At 42.5% G+C, this 18088-nt stretch overlaps 1 protein-coding gene across 2 annotated transcripts in view; it reads right to left on the bottom strand.

Moving 5' to 3' along the window:
• Positions 1 to 950: 950 nt before the first annotated feature.
• Positions 951 to 18088, bottom strand: part of paplna (papilin a, proteoglycan-like sulfated glycoprotein) — a 52019-nt gene continuing 34881 nt past the window's right edge. For both annotated transcript variants that reach the window (XM_067366502.1, XM_067366503.1), the window contains exons 20-28: positions 17444 to 17774; positions 12946 to 13104; positions 6301 to 6428; positions 5227 to 5299; positions 4986 to 5126; positions 3270 to 3397; positions 2918 to 3026; positions 2654 to 2829; positions 951 to 2300 (exon numbers count right to left, since the gene is read on the bottom strand). In XM_067366502.1, the coding sequence (XP_067222603.1) occupies positions 2128 to 2300; positions 2654 to 2829; positions 2918 to 3026; positions 3270 to 3397; positions 4986 to 5126; positions 5227 to 5299; positions 6301 to 6428; positions 12946 to 13104; positions 17444 to 17774 (1418 nt within the window). In that variant the 3' untranslated portion in view covers positions 951 to 2127. The remainder of the gene's footprint in view (positions 2301 to 2653; positions 2830 to 2917; positions 3027 to 3269; positions 3398 to 4985; positions 5127 to 5226; positions 5300 to 6300; positions 6429 to 12945; positions 13105 to 17443; positions 17775 to 18088) is intronic.

Genomic DNA, 18088 nt, shown 5'->3' with positions numbered 1-18088 from the left:
AACCAAAATAACGACTTATTTAGTGATGGCCGATTTCAAAACACTGCTTCAGGAAGATTCGGAGCGTTATGAATCTTTTGTGTCAAATCAGCGGTTCGGAGCGCCAGAGTCACGTGATTTCAGCAGTTTGGCGGTTTGACACGCGATCCGAATCATGATTCGACACAAAAGATTCATAACACTCCGAAGCTTCATGAAGTTGTTATTAGTTCTTAGTTGTTAGTTAGTTGTTAAGTTGTTATAAGTTGTTATTTTTTTTTTTTTTTTGGTGCACCAAAAATATTCTGGTGGCTTTATAATATTAATATTGAACCACTGTACTCACATGAACTGATTTAAATATGTTTTTAGTGCATTAATGGATCTTGAGAGAGGAAATATCATTGCTGGCTATGCAGGCCTCACTGAGCCATCGGATTTCATCAAAAATATCTTAATTTGTGTTCTGAAGATGAACGAAGGTCTTATGGGTGTGGAACGACATGAGGGTGAGTAATTAATGACATTATTTCCATTTTTGGGTGAACTAACCCTTTAAGTCAGCTGTATATATACCTCTTATCATTAATTGAGTTGACTGGATGTTCTCCTCTCATGTTGATTAGGTTAATTATGTGAACCTGCTCCTCCCGAACTTTGTTAATAAAACATCATGACTTGAACGCACCAAGTTGTAAGTATTAGGTAGTCATTTAAGCATCCAGTATTCAGGGAAGATAAGCTAGTGCTCTATTCTTCATGGATGCTTTCTCATTTGCTTCTCCTCTGTGTCCAGCCTGTGACGTAGACACTGATCATAATGAAGATTCAGGTCTTTTTATTAGCTTTGCAGTTTAAATCTTGCTTAGAAATGTCTTGGCAAAATGATTTTTTTTCAGTGCCATTCATCATACTGTATGTACATATAATCATGTCCACAAAAATGTTTGTATTTATAAAGTCTAGATGTTTATTTCTTCATTCAACAGAGTTTTCATGGGTATTAAATAGCAAAATGATCAAATGAGTAAATGAGCTACTGACGGATGTAATGAGAACAGCTACACGGCTTTCTGCCGACACGTTCCTTCACTAAAGAAATGCAGGGATTTTCATTTGTGTCACTGACTAGATATATTTCATGTTCTCATAGTTTGTCAGCAGCACAAAGCTAGCCAATCAGGAAAATGATCCTTCTTTGGTTAATGTGTCATGATCACTTATTTGACATGGCATTAATATTTAAACATTCATTTAAATTTACATTTTACTTACAAAAATCAATCTACTAGAGATGCATTGAAAAAAAACAATCACAGAAATTAAAGTTTTCATATCAACTTTTTAATGAAATAATTATGTTCGTTAAATGGTGGCTGTGATAAAAATGGTCATGGTTTATGGTCATTGAACGGCTTTACTGAGGTAAATGTGACATTACATGACATTAAGCTGTTTTATTGACGTCTTTCTGCTGTTAAAACGCTGATTGATCAATTACATGGGACATGATTCATTTCAGTAAGCTGTTCTGTATCTTTCAACATACTTTCTGATGTTCATTCATGTTTATTTGGTGCTGTAACTTGAAGTAAAGAGGAAGAGATGATCGGTTCAGCTGAAGATCTGTCACCACACATTAATTGATTTAAAATTGACATCAGGATTTAAAGAGACTTAATTTCTTATCAAAAGTAACAAAGCACAAAACTTACTGAGATTTATTGAATTGGATTTTGTCTGAATATTTTAGGTTGCCTAAATTTCAGTGCATCACTACAATCTACACATTTAAAATACATGAAAGGGTTTCCTATTAAAGCTTTATGTAATCAGTTTTGTTCCTGCTAATCCATGTTACAACTCCAGACACTGACATTTCTGTTTACATATGACCTGTTAAAACTGACCATTCATTTATTCTTTAAAAAAATAAAAACAGTTACACATTAAAATGGACACAGAGATACTGTATAACACACAAAGATAAATAAACTGATCTGAATGAGTCTGGAATACTGAAGGCACCAGTTTGACTGAAGTTCAGCCGGACACTAGCTGCAGATCTGAGGTCAGTGTTGATCTGAGGCGGTGATGCTGATGTTAAATCACGAGGTGAGTCTGAATCGACCAATGAAGCTGCCGGATTCATCGGATTTGTCTAGGTCTGTCTTTGTCTCTGGCATATCTGGCACAGCTGGAGCAGCAGAAACTGGAGTAATACTGGTTGGAGCACAGTCGCGCGTACACGATCAGCTTACAGTTCGCCAATTCAGGCTGATCCACACAGTCCGCTGGCAAGCCCTGACTCCCGGCGAAATCTACAGAGAGTGAGACACAACATTGAAATGCATTCACAAGTACAGGTGATCATAAGGTGAGTTGATTTGGTGTGCTATAGTTGACACTGTGATGCTGAATTGAGATCGATATAAAGAACAAACTGGTGTGACATTCACATCGCTATGATCAGATGCTTTCTGAACTGCTGTTTTCTCATCTTCATTGTGTGTTTATTTTGCTGAGAGGAAAGCGTTCAGCACATACATATATAAACGCAGCTCTCAGCAGTGTGGATGTTCACACAGCAACTGTTCATTATGGCGACTCTGCAAATGTGGAAAACTTGCAAAGCAGCTTTTCTATCATCTCTCGTTCTCCTCACTTCACAGACCTTGTTGAGTGGATTTGGCCAGTCGTACTTCAGCCGCGGCACTGACGGAGTATGTCCCAGAGTAAGCATTGCAGGTGTACAGCCCCTCATCCACTGACTGGACATTATTCAGTATGAGCGTCCCGTCTGCCGACACATGCACACGAAGTCCGTCCGGTCGCACTGGCACACCATTCCTGACCAGAGAGACGAGGTGTTGTCATGTTAGATGTACAGTGAAGGCTTTATTCACACTTAAAGACAAACCGTGACCTCTGAACTGACCGTGACCAGCCAACCTTCACATTTTCTCCTGTCACCACACAGGGCAGTTGAGCGGTGCTGCCCTGCGGCACATCCATGTCTGTGGGGGCTTTAGTGATCCTCAGGTCCCCTGAAGAAACAGGAAAACATTACAAGCATACTGCAGAGACTGGAAGTTGACATGCAATTATAATATTTTGGCCATTTTTGGCCAAATTGTGCAGTCCCAGCACAACAAGCCTGAATTTTTTAAATCACATTTTAAATCACAATTTTTATTAGAAACGTTACAACTAGATTTTTCCCCAAATCATGCAGCCCTAATATGTTGCATATTATTCAAATACACACAAATAGAGAATGCTGAACACACCAAAAACCTTGAGCTGGATTTGACGTTCTTCAGACTTCTGGGCGTCTGTGACTGTGCAGGTATAAACCCCTGAATCATCTGACGTCAGCTGGTTAATCATCAACGTGCCGTCAGAGTGCTGAGAATGCCTGCGTTAGGAGACAATATTCAATATTCTCATTACATGTCACAGGAAATGACCACAGAGAAGGAAATCCCCGAATCAGTGCCGGTCCTAGACTTCTGGGGGCCTGTCACTGTCAGTTTATTAGGCTGCTGTCACTTTAAGACTGAATGCACAGAGCTAATACACTGACCAGCATTTGATTACTTTAACTGTTTATGTTCACTGATGACCAGGCTTGCCAGGTTTTCACAACAAAAACCGCCCAGTTGCTACTGAAAACTAGCCCAATCGCGTTTCACGGGGGTAAAAATCGTGTTCCGGGAGGTAAAATTCATGTTTTTGTCTGGGGTTACCTGGTAAAATTTACATTCCAGGGGCTAAATATCATATTACTTGGGGTCGCTTCAACCTGCGGACATGAAAAACATAACCCGCGGCAACAGTGTAAAAAAAGCCCAATTCTGAGGGAAAACCGAGGACTTGGCAACACTGCTGAAGAAATAACTGAATGCGTTTAAGTTAAAAGTCCCAAAAACGGACATTATGACGTATTTTTGTCTGTATTTGTCCATTAAAGCGCTCACCCGAAGCCCAAAGTAGCATGTACTTGTCTGTGTTTCTCTCCATCTCGGATCGCGCTCACAGAAAGCTGCTTGTTGAACAGCGTCTCTTTCGCAGCTCAATACGCTCTTACACGTGACGTTACACGAGTCGACTGATCTGGATGTTACGTATGGTGGCAGCGCACCAAAGGAAAGGAATAGAAAGTGGCTTCATGTTTTCATAATTGTTGGAAGCCAAAATAAAAAACGAAACTAAAACACAGCCCTAAATCATTCTTGAGAGCAAGGGTGCCCCCTGGTGGTTCGGGGGTCTCTAAACAATTTGCGTACTTTGCATATAGGGAGGACCAGCACTGCCCAGAATGCACTGCAATGAAAATGGTGGATAAGGCAAGAAAAAGGTTGATAACAGTGCATTTCCTTCATTACCACAAATTATCATGGTTATTATCGTTAACTAAAACCATAAGAAAGAAAAACTATTTCTTGAAATAAAATTGACATTAACTGAAATACAATATAAAACGTAAACTTATTTTATTTCAGCTAGTTGCTAGGGCAATATTTCTAATTTTTGTTTAGTTTAACTTGATAATTAAATAATTAAAAGTTAATAAAAACTATACAGACATTAAAAAATGAATAAAAATGACAAAAACAATAAAATTACTACAAACATTGCTCTAATTAAAAAAAAAAAACTGAAAAATATTCAATATATAATAGTATAAAACTATAATAGTATAACAATGAAACTAAAATAACGGCAAATTATTGCAGTGTTGTTTAATTTAATTATATTTTATTTTTAAAAATTGGTGTGTTTGTGTGTTTTGTGTAGTTTTAAAGCTCGTAATCAACTGTGAATGGAGTCTCCTGTGTACTTTGCTATTTGTATGAGAGTTGCTGCATATTTTTAGCGTAACAAATCATTCTCTTATAAGGTCCATTGAGGGTAGGATGCTGTGTTCGAAGGGAGCTGCCCATATAGACAGCACAGAGCAAAGCTGCTCACTAGGGTTTGAAGAGAAGTGCAGATGAAGATACCTGAGAGAGTTGAGTGGCTGTCCAGCTCTGCTCCAGTGAATGGTGACCGTATGTATGGCCGAGACTGGCAGCACTGTGCACTGCAGTTTGGCCGTCTGACCTGCTCGAGCCTCAACCAGAGACGAATAGTCAATCGTGAACCTGAAAAAAACAAAGGCCATGATGAGCAATGCAAGTATGAGTGAGAATATGTGCTGCATAATTTACCAGCAGTGTGTCATTTAATGATTGATGACTGTACCTGGAAGATGAATGTGATGTGATTGATTGAGAAGAGTCCACCTCTGATATTCCTGCACCATTCTGGGATGTACCTGTATTTGGTAATGAAAGAAAATGTTCCTTTAGTCAAAAAAACTACTGTATGTATACACCAGGTGAAAATGTTATTCAGATAAGATAGAAGTAAGAAAAAAGGTAAGAAAAAGTAACAGCACACCTCTCTCACCATTAACGTTTAATAGGGTTTATTTAAAGGGGACATATCATGAAAATCTGACTTTTTCCGTGTTTAAGTGCAATAATCGGGTCCTGGTGCATCTACCAACCCAGAAAATGTGAAAAAATACAACCCAGTAACTTTTGGCAAGCCTTTCTCTGCAAGCATGTGAAAAAATTAGCCGCTCAGTGTGCTTTCCCTTAGCCTCCATACGCTCTATTACTTTATGCTAGCACAAACACAAGTTGTGTTTGACTGAAATGTCATTTTACGCCGGACTGCTTCACAAACGAGGGTCAATTCAACACAAAAGATGAACATGACAGCACATGCTAGTGGATGAGTTGAATCAACTCCACAGCAACTACATCAATTTATCCACTAACCATTCAGAAACGTCCAGTTTCATTCTAAAAGTTGTAACTTCTTCCTGAGTCTCTCCATCACTGTCGACTCCGGTTTGAACAATGTAAGGCTGAACACCGTTACTGACAATCCTCATTTTGGCTGCGTGAGATTCTCCAGCTTTGTTGTTGTTGAGCTGTTAAAGCTCCGCCCTCTTCTGGAAAGGGGGCGGGAGCAGCAGCTCATTTGCATTTAAAGGGACACACACAAAAACGGCGTGTTTTTGCTCACACCCAAATAGGGGCAAATTTGACAAGCTATAATAAATGATCTGTGGGGTATTTTGAGCTGAAACTTCACAGACACATTCTGGAGACACCAGAGACTGATATTACATCTTGTGAAAGGAGCATTATATGTCCCCTTTAAATCATTAACCCTGAATGCGATCAATGGTAATAGTGACGGTTGCAAGCATTGAATGAAGTATAAATGATTTGTAAGTAAATAAATCGATAGGATAGAGCTGACCTGAGACAGACAGGTAAATGTAGCGGTGATCTCTCTCACGCTCTCTAGTGGCCACACACAGAAACCAGCCAGAGTCCTGCAATGTGATGGGCCCCACCAACAGAGAGCCATCCGACTGCTGCTGATGCCTACATGATCAATTAAGAATTAGACAAAAAGTGCACACATCCAGCAGACAAAAAGCATAAAGGGTGCTCAATGACAAACAACAACAACAACAACAACAACAACAACAAAACAATCACAACAAGGGAAAAGTTGGCACACTACAGATCCATAGATAGAATTTTATTTTTTTATTTTTTTGCATTGTTAGATATGGTTATCTAGTTATTTGATGTTTTTAATTTCAGTTGAGTTTAGCTGTTTGTTTTTGCTAAATGATTTGCTCTTATCATCAGATTGTGGTTGTATCTCTCTATTAGTGTTACTGGATCTTAGTGCTGCATTTGACACTATCGATCACAATATTCTTCTAAACAGACTCGAAAACTATGTTGGCATTAGTGGAATTGCATTGGCATGGTTCAAATCATACTTATCTGACTGTCATCAGTTTGTAGTAGTAAACGATAAGATGTCATATCAATCACAAGTTAAATATGGAGTACCGCAAGGCTCAGTACTAGGACCGTTGCTTTTCACTCTGTACATGCTACCCTTGGGAGATATCATTAGGAAACATGGCGTTAGTTTTCATTGTTACGCTGATGATACTCAGCTCTATATTTCTTCACGCCCTGATGAAACTTACCAATTCGCTAAATTAACAGAATGCATAGCTGATATAAAAGAAATGGATGACCAGTAATTTCCTACTACTAAATTCAGAAAAAACAGAGATTCTAATTTTTGGACCAAAAACTTCTTCACGTAATAACCTAGAATACTGTCTAACATTTGATGGCTGCTCTGTTGTCTTTGTCGTTAGTTAGGATAAAAAATAGTTATCTGAGAGTGTCACGGTTCACAGATACATTGTTTCCTTCTTGTCGCGTTCTCTGTGTTGTGACAGCTGTGGGTGTGTTTGTGCTTGTGTGTGTGCGAGTGTGTTTGTGGGCGTGTCCAGGCCACGCAGCTCATCAGTGGATCCAGCTGCCGCTCATCATCTCATCACCTGCTGCTCATTCTCTCACCCTATATATACTCACCTCATTCTCATCTCCATTGTCAGATCGTTGTTTGGTGTCCTGTGTCGTGAGTGTTTCGTCTGTTCCTGACCGGAGTTCCTGTTTATCTCGTCTTCAGTTCCAGTTGGTTGTCTACGTTGCTCGTTCTATGTCTGGACCTTGGATTTAATCTTCACGTCACTTCTCGTCACCATCATTCACCAACAACGGATCATCTCAGTCCCTGCGTCACTGGAAGCCTGCACCATTCATTGACTGTTTGTGTCTCTCTCTGTTTTCTCACTGAATAAACCTCGTAACTTGCATTTGCTTCCTGTGATTCATCATGACAGAACGATCTGACCATGCTACGGAAGCAGCAAGCGCCCGGCAAACTACCCTAGAGGAGTTTATCAACAGCAACATGCGTCGTATGAATTCTCAGGAGAGAAATCTGAATGAAACCGGGCGAGCTGTGCAGGCTTTAGTGGCGCAGGTGTCCGAGCTCACCCAACAGCTCCAGCTTCTCCGTGGTCCCGCTGCGCCGCCCACACCGGCCGTCCTCCCACCTACACCAGAGAACGCCGCCAGTCCCGAACCTCGTCTTCCGGTGCCAGAAGCCTACTCAGGTGAACCTAATTTCTGTAGAGCATTTCTGACACGTTGTTCTATGCATTTCGCTCTACAGCCCCGCACATTTAATACGGAACAGAGTAAGGTGGCTTTTGTGCTCACTCTCCTTACGGGGAAGGCTTCTCTTTGGGGGATGGCGGTGTGGGAGAATCAAGACCCATGCTGCGCCTCGTTCTAGTCACTCTCCACGGAAATGAAGAGGGTGTTCGACCGGTCGGTCGCTGGGAGAGAAGCCGCCAGGCAGTTGGCGGAACTTCGCCAAGGAGAGAAGTCGGTGTCTGACTATTCCATCGAATTTCGTACTCTAGCGGGTGAGTGTCACTGGAATGAGGAGGCGCAGTGGGACATGTTCCTGCATGGGCTGGCTGACCGTGTTCAGCGGGAGATCTACACGTTGGACCTTCCGACTACGTTTAATGAACTCATTGACCTGGCGCTCAGGGTGGACGATCGGCTGACCAGGGTTGAGCGAAGGATTCCAGCCCAGAGGAGCGCGGAGGGGATTCGCTCCAGCAGCGCAGACACGGTCAGCCCCATTCAAGATCATGAGCCCATGCAGGTGGGTCGAGCTCGGCTTTCCCGGGAGGAGCGGGAGAGGCGGAGGTCCCAAGGACTGTGTTTGTACTGTGGTGGAGCCGGTCATTTCGCCTACAACTGCCCGTTAAAAGGGCAAGCCCGGCAGTAAGTTTGAGGCTACTGTCGGGTGGGATCTCCGCTGGAAAGCCCTCAACCACATCCACCCTCCTCCCGGTGAGACTGGGATGGTCCAATCATCTTCACGACTGCAGTGCACTTCTGGATTCCGGTGCTGAAGGTAACTTTTTGGACAGATCTCTCGCCATAAGACTTCACATTCCTTTCAAACCTCTCACCAACAGTATCGCCGTGCATGCACTCAATGGACAGAGTCTCCCCACTATTTTTCACAGCACCGAGAACGTCACCCTGATCACCGCCGGAAATCACACAGAACAGACTTCTTTTTTCATTTTTGATTCTCCTCAGACTCCCGTTGTCCTTGGTCACCCTTGGCTCACCAGACACAACCCCCGGGTAGACTGGATCCAGAACTCCATTGTGGCCTGGAGCGAGCAGTGTCATAAGTCTTGTCTTGTCTCTGCCTGTCCGTCCGTTTCTGTTTCTGTTTTACAGGAGGAAGCAGTGGATCTGTCTAACGTGCCCGTTGAGTACCTTGACCTGAAGGAGGTGTTCAGTAAGTCTAGGGCTGCTTCTCTTCCTCCGCATCGTCCCTACGACTGTGCTATAGACTTATTGCCAGGAAAGTCTCCACCTAAAGGCAAGTTATATTCACTTTCGGTTCCTGAAAGGGAGGCTATGGAGAAATATATTTCTGATTCACTAGCAGCCGGGTTCATCCGCCCTTCCTCTTCTCCAGCGGGGGCGGGGTTCTTTTTTGTGGGGAAGAAGGACGGGTCCCTGCGACCTTGTATTGACTACCGGGGGTTGAACAACATTACGGTAAAGAATACCTATCCTTTGCCGTTAATGTCTTCAGCTTTCGAGAGGTTGCAGGGAGCGTCCGTTTTCACAAAATTGGATTTAAGAAATGCTTATCATTTGGTTCGCATCAGGAAGGGGGATGAATGGAAGACCGCTTTTAACACCCCTAGGGGGCACTTTGAATACTTGGTTATGCCGTTCGGGCTTTCCAACTCCCCAGCGGTCTTCCAGGCACTCGTTAATGACGTGCTGAGAGATATGGTTGATCAGTTCATATATGTCTACCTGGACGACATATTGATTTTTTCCTCATCTCTCCGGGAGCATGTTCAGCACGTTCGACGAGTGCTTCAGAGGTTGCTAGTGAATGGGCTTTTTGTCAAGGCGGAGAAATGCGTTTTTCATGCACAGTCTGTTCCTTTCTTAGGGTACATCGTGTCGACTGAGGGAGTACGCATGGATCCTGAGAAGGTTAAGGCTGTGGTGGATTGGCCAAGTCCAGATTCCCGTAAAGCCCTACAGAGGTTTCTGGGGTTCGCCAATTTTTACCGGTGGTTCATTCGCAACTTCAGCCAACTAGCCTCACCTCTGATTGCCTTGACCTCTCCCAAAACTACGTTCAGGTGGTCAGACACAGCCAAGGCTGCGTTTGCCAAACTGAAGGCCTGCTTCGTTTCAGCCCCCATTCTTGTTGCCCCTGATCCATCACGGCAGTTTGTGGTAGAGGTCGACGCATCAGAGGTGGGGGTAGGTGCAGTGTTATCCCAGCGTTCTTCCGCAGACGATAAGATGCACCCGTGCGCGTTTTTTCTCATCGATTGTCTCCCGCCGAACGCAACTACAACAATAGGGACTTGCTGGCAGTCAAGTTGGCTTTGGAGGAATGGCGCCACTGGTTGGAGGGTTCTGGGGTGCCTTTCATTGTATGGACCGACCACAAGAATTTAGAATATATCAGAACTGCCAAAAGGTTGAACTCCAGGCAGGCTCGGTGGGCACTTTTTTTCGGACGTTTTGATTTTACTCTCTCGTACCGCCCGGGTTCTAAGAACATCAAACCTGACTCTTTGTCTCGTATTTTTGATCATTCCGAACGCCCGTCTACTCCCGAGTGTATTTTACCTGAGACGTTAGTGGTCTCCACTCTCACATGGGAGATCGAATCGAGAGTCAAGTCGGCTCTAGAAGGGGTTACGCCTCCGCCCGAGTGTCCACCGAACCGCTTATTCGTGCCGGAGCAACTACGGTCCGTGGTCATTCAATGGGGTCATTGCTCCAACGTAGCGTGTCATCCAGGAGTCAGTCGAACTAAATTTTTAGTCAAGCAACGATTCTGGTGGCCTCTCATGGCTCGGGACGTCCGCGATTTTGTATTGGCTTTCTCAGCCTGTGCCGTTGGTAAGACTTCCAATCGTTCCCCGGATGGGTTGCTTCAACTGCTGTCAGTCCCTTCGAGACCCTGGTCACATATTTCGCTAGATTTTATCACCGCCCTCCCACCCTCCCAAGGGTACACGGTTGTTTTGACCGTAGTGGACCGATTCTCGAAGGCGGCTCATTTCATACCCTTGCCCAAATTACCATCAGCCAAGGAGACAGCGGTTACAGTCATTGACCACATCTTTCGGCTTCATGGCCTCCCGATAGACGTGGTTTCTGACAGAGGTCCCCAGTTTGTGTACAGATTTTGGCAGGAGTTTTGTAGATTGCTGGGGGCGACGGTTAGTTTGTCCTCAGGGTTTCACCCCCAGAGCAATGGCCAGACTGAGAGAGCCAATCAAGATTTGGAGCGAACGTTGCGATGTCTGGTCTCTAAGAATCCTTCCTCCTGGAGTCAGCAACTTTCGATGGTGGAGTACGCACACAATACTTTACCAGTGTCGTCCACGGGCCTATCTCCGTTTGAGTGTAGCGTAGGTTACCAGCCACCTATTTTTCCTAGTCTGGAATCCGAAGTCGCGGTCCCCTCTGCTCACGCCTTTGTCCAGAGGTGTCACCGCACTTGGACGAGAGCCCGAGAGACTCTTCTCCAAGTGAGGGAGCGCACCAAGGCCAAGGCCGATCGCCACCGGTCAAGGCCTCCCGTATACGTCGTTGGTCAAAAAGTGTGGCTTTCAACTAAGAACATTCCTCTCCGATCCGTCTCTAATAAGCTTGCTCCCAAATTTATTGGTCCGTTTACTGTCACCAAGATCATTAGTCCGGTGGCAGTCCGCCTCAAACTTCCTCCAGCGTACAGGAGAGTTCATCCCGCCTTCCATGTATCCAAGATCAAACCCGTTTTTCATTCCGATATTAATCCGCCTGCTCCGGTTCCCCCACCGCCGCGACTCGTAGACGGGGAACCTTCGTATTCTGGACTCAAGGCGGAGGGGACGTGGATTTCAGTACTTGGTGGACTGGGAAGGTTACGGTCCGGAGGAGAGGAGTTGGGTTCCTGCCAGAGACATCCTGGATCACACCCTTATCGATGATTACAATCGACAGGTAAGGGAGTCGGGGAACGCCAGGAGGCGTTCCTAGGAGGAGGGGTACTGTCACGGTTCACAGATACATTGTTTCCTTCTTGTCGTGTGCTCTGTGTTGTGACAGCTCAGTCCCTGCATCACTGGAAGCCTGCACCATTCATTGACTGTTTGTGTCTCTCTCCGTTTTCTCTCTGAATAAACCTCGTAACTTGCATTTGCTTCCTGTGATTCATCATGACAGAGAGTGCCCAGGAGGTGTGCTCTTTGCCATCTTTCATTTGAAAGCCACATTTCTAGCATCTGTAAAACTGCATTTTTCTAAATTACATATTTTTCTTACATTTCTAAATATATCTAAATTACAACATGATGTCTTTACTGCCTTTCTGTGGCTTGAAAGTGGTAGTTGTGTAGGCTGTCAATGGAGGGACAGAAATCTCTCAGATAATTATTAAAATCTCAATATGTGTTTTCTGAAGATAAACAAAGGTCTTAGGCGTTTGGAATGACATGAGCACCCTCATGTAATTAATGACAGAATTTTCATTTTTGAGTGAACCATATAATTTTTGGAATCTGAATATATAATCTAGATTAAATGTAATCAATTACTACCGAACACTGAATATGACATTCATATCATACACCAAGTATACACTCTTAAAAAAGATTTTGGGGTTCTTGACTCAATTTTATGGCAAAAAAAGGTTCTATTTAGCCAGAAATGTCTTGAATGATTACATAATACTTTTGTTTAGCAGGTTGTTTCAGTTTTTTCCAAGTCATAAAGTGTTTACAACCTGCTTAATTAATAAAATTCAATAAAAATAAAAAGAATTAAAACAAATGTAATTAATTAAAACTAAATCTCTGAAATGGTCCCATGATGGGAAAGGTTCTATATATGAAGCACTGACAGAAGCCTATATATATTCCATAGAGTATAGAAGGATATAAATGCTGCAGGTACTCACCTGGAGGGGTCAACAGGGTCACCGTCGCGTCTCCACTCCACAAGCACAGTGGAGGAGGGCCGTGGGGTCACCCTGCAGGGCAACACTACCTGCTGACCAACCAGCCCCTCCACCGTGGAGGGATCCGACTTGTCTATACTCACACCTACAGCTGTCCAGCTGAAGTAAAGGAGTACGGAGAGAAAGAGGAAACAGACACAGAAACAGAGAATGGAGGGACAGAAGAGATGGGGTAGAGACAGACAGACATGCAGAAAGAAAGAAAGAAAGACAGAAAGGGAGGAAGAAGAGATCACATATGACTTTATGCTGTACTATTGGGAACAGTCACCACAGCAAGCATAAAGATCCGCCTCGACCGGGCTACAGCTGGAATACAGGATCCCAAAGAACAACACCAGCCCAACATGCTGACAATTCAATCAAAAGAGACCACAGGAAGAGGCTAACATATTCAGACAGAAAGGATCAAACCTAAAAGTTAACCATTTCCTTATGGACCAACCATAGAGTGCTGCAGGAATGACGTACTTCAGTGGGTTAAAACCCACAAACAAGTGGAATTTTAGCACTTGTGGTTCCATCGCCCTGAAATCAATGGGGTTTTTTGAACAGGTTTTTGGTTAAATTCCTGAAATAAGGTCTGTGGCGAACACAAACTCGAGATGTTTTCATGTTTTATTCCAAGACAAAAAATACATCAGTAAGACCCCTGTGTGATTTTCTAAAGCTTTTATTTGTCTTGAAAAACGCGCTTCCTAACAAGTGTCTGAATGACACTGCAGAGGTTGATGGGGACATTACACATCATCACACTGAACAGATAAACTCATCTACTCACTAGCAGCTTTTTATGTTTATTGTGCTCTTGCAAACTATTATAACTCAAACTCTTAGGAATTTCACCCTCATGTCGTTCCACACCCGTAAATCCTTCGTTCATCTTCAGAACACAAATTAAGATATTTTTGATCAGTGAGGCCTGTATAGCCAGCAATGACATTTCCTCTCTCAAGATCCATTAATGTACTAAAAACATGACAAAACATATTAACATAATAAAATATAAACAAATTAACATATTAACAAAAAAAAATATTATAAAGCGACGAGAATATTTTTGGTGCGGCAAAAAAACTAAATAACGACTTATATAGTGATGGCCGATTTCAAAACACTGCTTCAGGAAGATTCGGAGCGTTATGAATCTTTTGTGTCGAATCAGCGGTTCGGAGCACCAAAGTCACGTGATTTCAGCAGTTTGGCGGTTTGACACGCGATCCGAATCATGATTCGACACAAAAGATTCATAACACTCCGAAGCTTCCTGAAGCAGTGTTTTGAAATCAGCCATCACTAAATAAGTCCTTATTTTGTTTTTTTTGCCGCACCAAAAATATTCTCATGGCTTTATAATATTAATATTGAACCACTGTACTCACATGAACTGATTTAAATATGTTTTTAGTACATTAATGGATCTTGAGAGAGGAAATGTCATTGCTGGCTATGCAGGCCTCACTGAGCCATCGGATTTCATCAAAAATATCTTAATTTGTGTTCTGAAGATGAACGAAGGTCTAACAGGTGTGGAACGACATGAGGGTGAGTAATTAATGATATTATTTTCATTTTTGGGTGAACTAACCCTTTAATGGTATGATGTTGAAGTCATGCAAACAAGCGTAGTTCATTTTATGTTTAGCTTTTTACTTCTAGTGATTGTATTTAGGCTTCAAAATTCATAAAAGCTGTTAAAATTCATAAAAGCTGTTTTCATTTGTGAAGATTGTCATGTTGAACAAAGTGTGTAAAAATCATAAACTTTTGTTTATCACAGAGCTTTTGTTCTGCAATATTTCAAAGGCAATGGAAAAATACTACTGGTTTCTGTTGAGGGAACCAGCGTGATGCGAACGTTTGAGTTGGTCTATGAAAACACATCACCGCTGCAGCACTCCATTACTATCTCTCAGATCAGCATGTCTGTAAGTGTCATCAGTGAAGGGTACGTTTACACGACAAAGATGTACAAAATGGAAAAGTGATTCCTTTGCTTTTTTGCATACAGAAGACAACATTTGTGTATTTGTAGTTTACACAGAGCCGATAACTGTATTGTTTTCAAAAACCTGCACTTTGAAACCCTTTTTAAGTTTGGTTTCAGGCCCCCAAAATGCTGTAGTTGTGTAAATGAATGGTTTCCATTTTTAGTTGAAAACAGTGTCGTGTAAACTGACCCTGAATCTTCTGTCCTTTTCAGTAACTCAGACCAAGAGACAGCAAAAAGAATTTTTGTTTTTTGTGACAAAACATTAATCCAATATTGCATCTTTGTGCTTTGTTTCATTTTGCTTACTGTTGTATGCTTAAAAAGGAATAAAAATACATTAGGAATAATTCCCAATGACAAACAGAAGAGGAAATTAAGGTTTTGAAGCCTGGGTAAAGTCTTTAGTAAGTTGCATCAAGTTTTTATATAGTCAGAAACAAAAACAAAAAATTACTTCCTTAAAGTGATTGTTTGAACCATTTGACCACTTCACCAACAGCCTTTGTCAAAGCAATAGTGCTGCCTACCAGAAGTACCATGGAAGAAATGTAATTTATTACATGATGCTTTACTATATTTCGGACTTGGTGTTAGTATTAGGATGAGGGGAAAATGCAGTCAACAGTTCAACATGTATTGATGGCTCTGGAACATTCAGAGGGGAGCATGTAGATCAGGCCTCAACATCAGCCCCAAATCTGATTGGTTGATTGGTATTTTGTTCCAGAACCAACAAGGGTGTTGATCCATGGACACACAGCAAAATCACAGCAAGCATAAAGGCCCCGATATACTTTAAACGAAATCACCGTGAGTATATCAGGCCTTAAAGATGAGGTGATCTTCTCTACAACATTCTGTTTCACATGTTCACAGTCCACCTGAATCATCCTACAGCTTCATTGTAAGGACTTGGGAGAGACACACAGAGATAGTCAGGGATGACTGGGACCCTCAGCAGGTTTTATTAGTCATACTGTAATGAAATCATGTACCACACACAGACCTGGGGATGGGAGGAAAACTAAACCTAACTAAACAACACTAAAAGCAACAGAGAAAGGAGGTTAACAGTCTGCGTCAGGGCAAATAAACCAGTCCCAAAAGCACAGCAATGTCCAACACGTCGCAGCGAGGGGTGTACACTTCTGCAGGGTGTGTGTGAGAGTGTATGTTGATTAGTATGATTAAGAAGCGTGAGGCAAGTCATAATAAATCAAATGACATTACACTGCATTAGAACTGCAAGATAACGTGTTACGAGTGTGTACACAGGGTCTAAAATTAACTCTGGTGAGGAACAAAAACTTGCTAGTTAGCCAATAACCTTTTTAGGAACTTAACATCATACCTGTTTAAGTCAAACTTTATGAATGATAGTATAATACTCACTGATTGCGAGCAATTCCAATCAAAGACATACAAACATTGACATTTTATTGTCATACGTTTATCTAGGATGCTTCAAGTTTTTCTTTTTCTCCAGTACTCCAAATGATGCCACATATGTGGAATATTCCTCACATTAAGCCACCAAAACTAAAATATGCCTGTAAGTTCTTTTTATTGAGAGACCAATCTATACACTAAAAATTGCTGGGTTAAAAACAACCCAAGCTGAGTTGAGAATGGACAAACCCAGCGATTGGGTTGTTTTAACCCAGCGGTTGGGCTAAATGTTTGCCCAACGTGCTGGGTAGTTTCATTTAACTCAACTATTGTTTAAAAATGACTGTATGGTTGGATTAAAATGAACCCACAATAGGTTGGAAATTAAAAATCAGACACATAATTACTAGAGGCAACAATATTAATCAAAAGGTGAACATTTATTAATAAGTAATTTAATAAATGCTTATTGTTTAATTATTATTCATTAAACTTATTAATACATGTTCATTTCCAACGTACTTTGGGTTCATTTTAAGCGAGCAATATGGTCATTTTTAAACAATAGTGGAGTTAAATAAAACTGCCCAGCAGGTTGGACAAACATTTAACCCAATCGCTGGGTTTGAACATTTTTAACCCAACTTGGGTTGTTTTTAACCCAGCATTTTCTAGAGAGTAGCTTGTATGTGATGTTGCATGTGAAACAATTGAGGACAAAATCAATTTTTCATAAAAAAATTCAGCTTCATGGCCATCAAAAATAGATATATTTTTACTCCCCATTGTCAGATGAGGTAAAAAGTTAATTTTGGATCCTGTGTGTACATATGTTGCGGTCTGTTAGTGAAGCAATGCTCACCATCACTACCTTTGTGCATGTAAAAAGCATATGCAATTAACACGCCTATGTAAGGCTCTGTGCATGTCCCGTGGGCTCCTCTCTTGGCTCTCCAGCAGGGCGTGAAGGGCAGACAGCAGAAGAGAACTTGCAGGGGCTTGGGATTTAGCCTGGGAGAGGAGGAGAGCGATCCAGGGCAAGTTGGATAATCTTACCTGGCGGCGGGGCTGCTCTGCTGCATGGCACTGGCAGCCAGCCGGTGAGCCCGGTGCGCGTGGATCGCACCACTAGAACTGAGATGGACACGTGCAGGGAAGTGACGTTCACCGTGCTGTAAGATATGCGCCTGGTCCCGCTGGCTTAGGTCCGATCTCAGGCACATCTTCTGGCATTCCTCCTCCGAGGCGAAGTTGTTGCTGTTCCCATGGCAGCCGCCATACCAGAAGTGCATGCAGCGTGAGGCAGAGCGGTCATAGTAGTAACGGGACGTCCACTGATCGCATGGCCCGACCGCATGGGGTAGGTCACAAGACAGAGAACGCTGTGCTGAGGGGCAGAGGGGTAAGAGACAATATGCAATATGACAATAATCTGTTCTAAAACATTCAATAGGTCAGCAACTTTCCTCAAACAGCAGTGTTGTTGAGACCAGGTCATTCAAGTCCAAATCAAGACCAGAAGAGTTCCTTGGCCTTGAGTATTTCAGTGTCTTGCTCATATTATCCTTTCGGACTCATCCTTCTTCTCAGACTCAAATGAGCCGGTCTTGACTACAACCATTGGTGTGACTTTGTTTTAAAAAGTGGGTGGGACAGGAGTGTGTGTGGGGGGAAGGGGGTATCAATAGTAAATTGAGTTAA

Source organism: Chanodichthys erythropterus, chromosome 18, assembly GCF_024489055.1.
Source record: "Chanodichthys erythropterus isolate Z2021 chromosome 18, ASM2448905v1, whole genome shotgun sequence".
NCBI classification, from domain to species: domain Eukaryota; kingdom Metazoa; phylum Chordata; class Actinopteri; order Cypriniformes; family Xenocyprididae; genus Chanodichthys; species Chanodichthys erythropterus.
Note: the sequence above shows the minus strand (reverse complement) of the source record. Positions and strands in the feature narration are given on the sequence as shown.